Source organism: Solanum lycopersicum, chromosome 11, assembly GCF_036512215.1.
Source record: "Solanum lycopersicum chromosome 11, SLM_r2.1".
Classification (NCBI taxonomy): domain Eukaryota; kingdom Viridiplantae; phylum Streptophyta; class Magnoliopsida; order Solanales; family Solanaceae; genus Solanum; species Solanum lycopersicum.
In genome coordinates, this window is record NC_090810.1 from 41,946,609 (window position 1) to 41,955,985 (window position 9,377).

General features: G+C 36.0%; 1 protein-coding gene across 5 annotated transcripts in view; it reads right to left on the reverse strand.

Moving 5' to 3' along the window:
• LOC101266090 (tubulin-folding cofactor E) overlaps nt 1-7,731 on the reverse strand; it is a 44,121-nt gene extending 36,390 nt beyond the window's left edge. For all 5 annotated transcript variants that reach the window (XR_011212584.1, XR_011212583.1, XM_004250665.5 and 2 more), the window contains exons 1-2: nt 7,194-7,731; nt 6,101-6,271 (exon numbers count right to left, since the gene is read on the reverse strand). Coding sequence is in view for 3 of the 5 variants with exons in the window: in XM_004250665.5 (XP_004250713.1) it covers nt 6,101-6,271; nt 7,194-7,542 (520 nt within the window). In the remaining 2 variants the exon portion in view is untranslated. The remainder of the gene's footprint in view (nt 1-6,100; nt 6,272-7,193) is intronic.
• Nucleotides 7,732-9,377: the final 1,646 nt, after the last annotated feature.

The window sequence follows — 9,377 nt, forward strand, 5'->3', positions numbered from 1 at the left end:
TTGACTCTTAGGATGAAAATACTAGTACAAATAATGTGAAATGAAATTAATTGTACAGGAAATAATAATTAATTGATTCTTTAATCAACATTAAAAGGAAAATAAAGAAGAAAATAAGAATATATATACAAAGGCATTTTGTAAGAAAAAGAACACATTTAAGTTGCATAGATTATACAATTGTGATATGCCTAATAGAAAAATTCAAAAATTTGTTTACAGGTTCAAAATAGAAATTATGCTTGAACATGAAAGCAATTATAACTTTTAAACTTGCATAATGAATTTCTTCAATTGATTAGTGAGAAACTTCATATCGATGTTAAAATAGATATTATTTAAGCTTATATATAGTACTTTTAAGTTATAAAATTTAATATAGAATATCAAAACATGAATTCTTGGAATTGAGTACGATAATTATTTTCTGCACAATGAATATACCTATTATATGTATATGTTCAATATAACTGGAGACAATAACTTTGCATAAACATAAACAACAGATTTTTTTAAAACAGAAACTCAAAGACAATAATTGACATCATAAGCATAAATTATGACCGTAAAAAAATAAAAGGATATGTAAAAATAGAATGAAATCAGAAAGGAAAAAATTGAGTTCACTGAATGCACAATATCCCCTTAAGAAAATTATTCCCCTCTAATACATGAGGTTTAAATAATTAGATCCTCATAGTATGGAACCATTTTATTCACCAACATATTGATACAAAAATAATAGTGTCAGTAAGCCACTCAACTGGAGCAAAGTTCACGAATATCTAATTGTGCAGAAGAAAGAAGTTAAGAATTTTTGTTGTTTTAAAATGAGAGGAAATTCTTCTATATATAATAGACAACAAAGGGTAGTGTGAACAAATGTTTATTGCGCCTTATCGAAAATGTCACAACTCTTTGAAAAAATTATAACCCTTCAGAAAGGTCATAACCTTTCATAAAAGTCACAACTTTTCATGAAAGGGAAAGGCTAGTTTTGGAAATAATATATATATATATATATATATATAACCTTAGGCCTGCTTGTGTGCCGCCACAGCAGATCAGGATTTCCTTTTAATTTATTTCCAAAACTAGCCTTTCCCTTTCATATATATATATATATATATATATATATATATATATATGTAGAGAGAGAGAGAGAGAGAGAGCTTGTTACATATATAATTAATATGAGGACCGATGAGGAGCTTGGCGAGATATCTAAAAGTTGGTCACTCGACTTAATAAAATTGACAGTCAATCTCAATGTGCTTAGTCTTCTCATGAAATACTAGATTTGATAGATAATGTCGATAAAAGACAAAGTGATAAATTACAGTGGTGAACTTCCCAAGCAAAGCTTGCATAGATTATTTCAGACCATAGAGTAACTTACACAATCGACATACAAGACTACTAAATTCCACCAGAGCAACAAAATTAGGTGGTTGCTCAATATAGACTTCTTCATAATGCAACGATCGCCAGAAAGTGCTCAAAATTTAGTATAAACTATAAAGTGTATGGATCATGTTGGAATCAATAGACGAGTCAATATTAAACAAGAAAGTCACCAATAAATTGGCCAGAACATGCTCATATGCCGGAGTATTAGATTTGATTGTTAAAAGTGGTACAATCTAACAAATAATATTATATGGGTAGGGTCGGAATGATGGCACGACCAAACTGAAAAAAAGAAATTATTCAGAAAAGGTTGGATTCACGACACAATCCTATTGAAAAGGAGAAATTATATGGGTAGGGTTAGAATGATGGCACAACCCTATCAAAAAAGAGAAATTATATAGGTAGGATCATAATGATGGCACAACCCTACGCCAACAAGATTTGAGGAGTCACCGAAAAGATGAATGGAGCTACGCAAATCAAATCTGAAGAGTCACCGAAAATAAACACGGTGCTATGCAACTCAGATATGAGAAAGTAATTCGGAAAAATTCACGATAATATGCAAATTAAATATGAAAAGTTGTTTGAAGAGATGCCCGGTGCTACACAAATAAGATACGCAAAAGAGGTAGTCACCAAGAGGATGACTTAGTGCTACATAAAAAAAATATGAAAAAGTAGTCACCGAAAAGATGGCATGGTGCAACACAAATTAGATATAAAAAAGGTAGTCACCGGAATGATGGCACGGTGCAACACTAATTATATATGAGAAAATAGTCACATAAAAGATACACGATGACCCAACTTTTGCTAACATAATCATTGGCCAGACGAGCAACATATATAAGTAATAGCCACTTGCTGGCAGCACAAGCTCTTTGATTTTCTACCAAGATCGTAGAGGCTCTAATACCATGTGAGAAATATATGAGAGAACACTATTGAAATGTTGTCTCTACATTGTTACAGAGAGACCCTATTTATAGACACTACAATAGACACATTTTCCAACTAGGACACTACAATACAATCCTTTCAAAGTAGGACACTATATACTATTCATATCACTACTACTATTCTTATTCCTATTCTAAGTAGGATTTGAATATACCTATTACTATTCTAACAAATAACAAACGGGAGAAGCATAAATCTTTTACGACTAATGTGGACAAAGGTAACTCAATGGACTACTTGATTGCTTTTGATCCACTCGGTCATCCTTCAACTTCACAAGTATTTAGTATACAACATACCCAATGTAATCCCACAACTGGAGTCTGGGTTCACAAATGTTTAATTAGACAAGATGACCCCATGTCACCTTACCTCTTTGTAACTGCAATGGCGTAACTCCACAGGGAACTAAGTATGCTTACAATGAACCCGTAATTCCAATTCCATCTAGATGTAAGAAGCTTGGTATACAACACATATGTTTTGCTGGAGAGTTATTGTTGTTCTACAAGGCTGATAGTACATCTATTGAGTTGATACAAGGGGCCTTTCTAAAGTTCTTTGCAGCTTCCAGTTTACATGAAAATATTGACGAGAAGTCCATCTTTATATTTGAGGTAAAAGACTCAGCAAAACATCAATTACTACAGCAACTTGGCTAAAGGACTCTGCCTTGTAAATACCTTGGAGTGCCTCTTTCCTCCAAGAAACTGAGTGTAGAGCAATGTTTACCCCTAGTTGATAAAATCCTTGCCATATGAGATGCTGGTCAACAAAACTAGTAGCCTACTCTGGTAGGCTTTGATTGATAAATCTTTAGTGTTTGGTATCCAAACATATTGGGCAGATCTTCATCCTCCCAAAGAGGATCATGAAACTTTTCATAGACACTGCGCAATTTTCTTATGGACAGGTTCTATATGTCCATCCAAAAGAGCATTGGTCTCTTGGGTAGTGTTTGAATGCCCAAAGTAGTGGGGGGGGGGGGCAACATGTTTTGAATCTATCTAATTGAAACAGGTCTGCAGTAACTAAACAAGTATGGCTTTAGCTACAAAGGAGGACAATGTATGGATCAAATAGGTGAATATTTACTATATGAAAGGGGAGACTGTGGAAACATGCAACACACCTAAGAATGCTACCTGGGTGATTAGGAAGATAATAGACTCCAGGAAAATTGTCATGCAGGCACCAGGACTTCAGGTTAATCTCTTTGCAAGACTAGAGTTGTTGACAGTAGGGGCTAAATGTTCCATCAAAAACTGTATGTAGCTTTGTCACAACACCTAAAAGTACCATGGAAATGCATCACTCTTCGGTAGGGATGGCAATGGGGCGGGAGGATGTGGAGCGGGGTGGATTTAAGGCTATACGGGGCGGGCGGGTTTAAGGTTGTGTGGGGCAGGTTGAAGTGGGTTTTATTTAAATTAATAATGGCAGGTGTGGTGGGTTGTGGGTACATGTGATTTCATATGGATTCAAACTTAATTTTAACATCTTACATGTTATAAGATAGAACATTATTTATTAAAATAATTTATTTAAAACAACTAAAATATTCAAGATAGTAAATGAAAATGGTTCAATAAAAAATAATACAATTTCTTACATGTTTCCAGACCTCTAAAAAAATAAAATTTCAAGTCACTATCCTACTAAATTAATAAAACTTAATTGAAAAATAATTTTTTAAAATGAATTTCATTTTTATTATCAAACTTTAACAAAAAAGAAAATATTAAAAAAGTATGTGGCGCGAGTTCATGGGGGTGGGTCTACGCGGGGCAGGTTCATGCGGGGCGGGGTGGGCTGGTTGAAAATGAAAAGAAGTGATTATGCGGGGAGGGGCGGATTAAAAATTATGCGGGTTAAGCTCAACCCGCCCCACCCCGCCCCGCACCGCCCATTGTCATCCCTACTCTTCAGGCTAGCATTCATCCTAGACATAATTTCATCTTGTGGTTGGCCTTGCTGAAGAGGCTAACTACTATTGATAGACTTGTCAAATATGGGGTTGAAGTGGACTCATCATGCGTGTTTTGCAGCAATGATATGGAAACACAGGATCATCTATTCTTTGACTGCCTTACACAAGGATTTTGTGGTGAAGATGCTGAAGTGGATGGGCTTTATGAGACCTATAGAAACCTGGCAACATGAGGTAGATTGGGTCATCAGCTGGGCCAAAAAGAGAGCAAAAAAAGGTGCATCATATGATGTGTCTTTGCAATGGTGATCACTGTCATTTGGAGTGAGGAATATGATCAGGTTTACCAAGTTCACAGAATTAGTATGGAGATAGCTATTCATATCCATGTCAGAGGAAGGAATCAAAAGAAATGGTATTCACAGCTTCAATAGTTAGCTACCATGCCATGAAGTTGTCTTTTGTGATGTCCTTACAGTAGTTAACTTGCTTCCCTATAGATTCGTTTATATAGATTGTTGTACTTACTGAGTTTGTATTTTGTTTTTAAATCCTCATTATGAGTAGTGACTCCTTAGGCATTTTAGAGTGAGTCCTACTCCAGATAGTTTGTTTGCTTAAGAGACAATTGGTCAACAATATCTAATGCTGTAACTATTACTTTTGGGAATAACATTCTTTTATTTACCCCAAAAAAACAAGCTTTCTATCCAGATAAGAACCCAAATACTATCATCCTCAATGGTATTGTTTGAGTTGTTGAGGCATATAAGCAACAACCTCGAGATCCAAAGCTCAAATCCCATCTACAACACTCAGTTTGAACACACCTTCTCTTACATTGGTGCATGGGTTTACTCAACATCTGTGTTTGTACATTTAGTAGGCTTGGACGTGGTAGCAGGCTCCTGATGGATCAGTATATGTGGATGGAAGCTGGTTCGGCTATCCAACTTGCAGCCTCCTTTGACAAAGCATTAGCCACCTGGTTGTTGGTTAGCTTCACGGTAGACATGTTGTAAAGGAGGCCAAGGGCTTATCCAAGATAGATCTGTAGTCATCTACAATATTAGAGTATACACATTGTCTTGAGTGATAATTTTATAGCTTCCTGAGAATCAATTCCAATAATCAATTGGTGCAACCCATATTGAAGGGTTATTTGGAGGCCTACCAAGACAAAACTGATTGCTGCAGTGATATTTGTGGTGAATATGATACCAAAGGTATTTGAGGAGATGGGATACATTTGGAAAATCCAACTTCCCAATTCGCATTTCTATCCCTGATAATACCACTCAAAACTTCTCCACGTGGATTATTTTTGGCGGCTCCATCAGTATTGAGTTTGTATTATCCGTGCAATCCAGCTGATGTATCCCATATGGATAGTCAAATTGACACAACATACTTTGCAGGGAACTCTTCTTTTTTATGATTGTATCAAGTCCCACATGGAAACTCGATAGGCATAACTGTAAGCAAGAAGCTTTTGAAAAGATGGACAGTCGACTATAAATGTGAAGTTGACTAGATAAACAACTCTCAAAAATAAAAGACTAAAAACTCATATCTCCCTTCCTAGCCAAACCATAATAAATCAGTAATCAGTATGCTACACTAGAGGATAAGAAATTTCATAATCGAGTTCCTCATAATTAAAGTCTTGGACTTCAGTTAACAAAAAATGCATATATCACATAAGTTGCAAATGACAAATCGAAGCTTTAAAATATGAAGGAACAATCATGTACAATTAGGAAAAAGTAGGCACGTGGAGAAGCACATAATTACTTGGTATAGTCGTATTGATATGACCCGGGGGTCCAGCTGAGCTAACCCCTAAATAAGCAAGTGATGCACTTGTCAACTCCTCAAATTGACTCAGCTTGTTTTGAATTTTATCTTTACCCAGCAGCTCAATAGTAACCCTTTTGTTTGACGCAGAAAGAACATACATCTCATCTGGAGCATAATGCAGAAGAAAAAATTAAAGTACATAACTGCTCAAAGAACGATGTCTTTGTTCAACAAGACATGAAATGATAAAGAAATTAAGGTAAAAGGTGGAGTCAAATAGAAATCGTCATTGAAAAACATAGCTTCCGATCCCAAGTAACTAACTATTCATGCTTCATTTAGTAGGTATAGTTAAGATACTGGGAGAGTGACTTCCTAGCTCCTATGCTTTCAGAAACTACACAGTGAGATTGGTTGGCTTGTTCACTTGACGGTACTATATTAATGTTGATTCAGATACATGTAATCTTTCCTTAACAGAGTTTAATCACATCTTTTTTTTTTTTGTTTTTGATGTGGTTAAATCACATATCTTTTAGCGCAATTCTATTTTGCCAAAAGAACCTAAAAGGCAACTCTTAAAACATTTAATTTTATTTTGATAAGAAAAAAACATTTTATTTTCTAAGAATAAATGGGAAAACAAAATAAAATACACATGTGCACCCAAGATATGGCCTAGTGGTCATAAAGTGGTAGAGAACCTAAGGTCTCAAGTACCTGGTGGGAGGAATCCTATTGAATTAATCGAGTTGCGCTAAAGGTAGCCCAGACACCAAGGACATAAAAAAAAAATTACAAATGCAAAACACATTGAGAAGAAAGAAGAAACTAAGCTTAGCATACTACTTCTACAATTTCTCTCAGATCCAGAAGAAAAAAGAACACACGGTGATTACTTTGTACCCTAAGAAATTAGTCACCACTGTTATTAAAAAAAAATTAAAAAACACCACAAAAATCAGCCACTAGCGAGAGCAAAAGTCTTGGGCACGCAAGAAGTAAGCACAAAAGAAAATGGCAATACTAGAGTAAAGAAAAAAGAGTAATGCCGAATCAATGACAGCAATTATCAAGTTAATTTTACCTTCTTCTTCTTTAGTGGATTCTCCATGATACCTTAACTCAAGGGCCTTCAGGAGTGGGAATCCGGAGCTAAGATTGTGCGGTCGTACGAATGAAGCAGATTTTGGACCTTGGGCTTCGAAATAGCGAACCCCGTTATGTGACCCATCATGCTTACCGTCACCATTGTCCCAACCAACACCGACCCAGATTCCCCCATAGCCTTCTACTGCTCCGACGTACTTCACAGTTCCGATCCGGCGGGTATCTCCAACGAAATGGACCCTTTGACCAATTAGAAACCCGACCGAGTCTGACCCTGATATGGATCCACTTGAAATGGCTTTTTCAGTGTCCAAAGAACTCTGCATTTTTGCACGTTTCGGCTAATTTGTGACATGGACTGTGCGATTACTCTATTTGTGGATCGTGATTATTGAATTAAATAAAAAATTTATTCTTGAAAATAAATTGTTTTTTGCTAGTGTTAGCACAAGGATCTTAGGAAGAACTTTTTTTGAAATTTTATTTGGATTTTTGTTTTGAGAACTCAAGATGATAAATCAAGCATAGGAAAATAATAAGTACTTTTATTAGGAAAGCTTTTTTTTAACAATAATTTAATATTTGACATATTGTCGAATTTATAATCTCATAAGACTTAGAAGGTTGTCATATATCGTACCATGCCATAAAACACCTAGACAAAGGGGGTGCGTTGTGAGGCTTGTCACGGACCTTAGGGGTTGCCCTGTGAGCCCCGTTGCAAAGCTAAGGTGGTTTCCAACCTCTAAAGTTTAGTTTTATGACAATGTGACTTATTGGGGTGTATATATGCATTTAACCACAATATTTTGCCTATATTTCAGCTAAGTTTTGAGTATAATCTTATACATTTTTATGTGTATTATTAATGATATGTCACAAATCGAATCCTCGAGTCATAGAGACACCTACAATAACTCAACACTAGGTAAGTCAACCTCTAATCCACCTACTATAACCCATGAGTAGGTAAGTCAACTTGTAATCCACCTATGATAACCCACAAGTAGGTAAGTCAACCAATAATCCACCTACTATAACCCGCCAGTAGGTAAGTCAACGTGTAACCCAAAACAACAAGAGTATAAGGATAGCAAGAAACAGAAATTAAATTATAACAACATAATAAATTAAATTATAACAACATATGAAACAGAAGCGGGAGCAAACCCAAAAATTATATACAAGAGAATATTCCATTGACCCTGTAAGAGTTGTCTAAGAATAAGTTGTACAGGTCCCAAAAGTGGACCAAAGGAAAAGTTGTATCAAAAGCAAAAGACTAGCTAAATATGTATAGAAGTCGCCAAGTGCTCACCCACGTCTCTAATCCCAAAATTTGTTGAAGATGGCACGTACAATCACTGTTGGCAGCAAGTACTAGGTCATGTATCACGAAATAGATGCAAAGTGTAGCATAAGTACCAAAACAAAATGACTTAGTAGGAAACATACACCGATTGAGCAAAACAAGGTAAAAACAATATGAAAAAATAGAATCTAGGCATAAACAAGGGTCAAAGCGAATATGAAAGAAAGCACATAAGCATACTGAAAGTGAGTCTAAGTGCAGCTAAATTAAACCTAACTGGACCCATAAGCCAAAAGGTAAACTTATACACAAGTTAAAATAAAACTTGAATGAACCTCGAAAGCCTGACAGATACACATAATAGCTAAGTCTACCGAGAGAGGAGTGCCATGAAGCGAAATTCGAGCTTCCTACCCAAGTAACCAGAAATACTTATCAACCTAATGAGCTCTCATCCCAGCTATCAAGAGTGACAATCAATTTAGGTTCCCCATCCAGCTAGTCCACTCCCAGCCAACTAATAAGAGTGACCCGAGGGTTTGTCGACTCCGAAGAGGATCTCATATATCAAGGCCACTCAGCTAGTCAGTCTACTCCAGAATGTAAGCCGTCCAGCTAGAAGTGTGACCTAGGGACGTGTCAACTCCAAAGATAATCGCATATACCAATATTAAGTCACTTCATACAGAATCACCAAAAGGCTCTAAGCGTAAGACAATAGAATCCAAAATCGTCGTGAAAGAACAAAACCTTGGGATACGCATCGAAATCGTAGAAATAGGGGAGAGAACATATGATCAATGAGGCTAATACTCTAATCTACAAGGATCTTATCCGTCCAACATGACG